We start from the raw sequence: 1010 nt of genomic DNA, 5'->3' as shown, positions 1-1010 counted from the left end.
TGATGTCTTGGTTCATCGTTTTCTGGGTCGCCCTGCTTCATATTCTACTGATAATGCGGCTGACCTTCTGTATGGGCACTGAAATTCCACACTTCTTCTGTGGACTGGCTCAGATTCTCGAGGTAGCCTCCTCTGACACCCTCGCTAATAAAATCTTCTTGTATGTAGCCACTGTGCTCCTTGGTGTGTTTCCTCTCACTGGAATTCTGTTTTCTTACTATCAAATTATCTCCTCACTAGGGAGAATGGCCTCCACTATGGGCAGGTATAAAGCATTTTCCACCTGTGGGTCTCACCTCTCTGTGGTCTCCTTGTTCTATGGGACAGGAGTGGGGGTCTATCTCAGTTCTGCTCTAACCCATTCTTCTCAGAGAAGTTCGATTGCCTCAGTAATGTTCACCGTGGTCACCCCCATGCTTAACCCCTTCATCTACAGCCTGAGGAACAAGGATGTAAAAGGGGCTCTGAGAAATCTCTTTGGCCGAGCAGCCTCTTGTCCATGATGGGTCATTGGCCTGAGAGCTAAGTGGACATTGTGGTCCCCAGAGGCAATAGCTGCCCATTGAAATATCCTGGTTTTGTTTTTCTCCTAAAAGACATGCTTGATTTCTTCTATTCCCAAAGCACCTGTGACCTTATTTTTATTTTTTTGTGTTAGTTTCTTCTCAACAATTCTCTCCAAATTTTCAAAAGTAATTCTTCCCTATATGCTGTCTATAGCTCTGCATGTTTCGTCAGCTTTCTTAAAGACATTCTTAAGATTTCTAGCTTTAGGTTTAAAATACTTTTTACATCAAGCGCTTCCTTGGTTTCTACAAAATGCATACTCTCTAATATTGTTGTTCTTCACCTTAGTTTGACTGTGCTTGTCCTTTGAAAATCATACAGTAGTCATAACAAAGTGCTTAAAGCCATATCAGAATGGTGTTATTTCTTCACATGTATGACTTTTGATCATTTTGAAAATATTTCTTTGAGATTTTTTTCTCTAATTCACTCCATTTTTCAAA

At 40.9% G+C, this 1010-nt stretch overlaps 1 protein-coding gene across 5 annotated transcripts in view; it reads left to right on the top strand.

The window, feature by feature from the left end:
* Positions 1-503, top strand: part of LOC105308205 (olfactory receptor 7D4-like) — a 10211-nt gene extending 9708 nt beyond the window's left edge. For all 5 annotated transcript variants that reach the window (XM_023525415.1, XM_023525413.1, XM_023525414.1 and 2 more), the window contains one exon: positions 1-503. This exon ends at the window's left edge or, in 1 of these variants, runs on beyond it. In XM_023525415.1, the coding sequence (XP_023381183.1) occupies positions 1-503 (503 nt within the window).
* The last annotated feature ends 507 nt before the right edge of the window (positions 504-1010 follow it).

The sequence above is a fragment of the Pteropus vampyrus genome, unplaced genomic scaffold, assembly GCF_000151845.1.
Source record: "Pteropus vampyrus isolate Shadow unplaced genomic scaffold, Pvam_2.0 Scaffold557, whole genome shotgun sequence".
In the NCBI taxonomy this organism is placed as follows: domain Eukaryota; kingdom Metazoa; phylum Chordata; class Mammalia; order Chiroptera; family Pteropodidae; genus Pteropus; species Pteropus vampyrus.
This window is presented reverse-complemented; position numbering and strand designations above follow the sequence as displayed.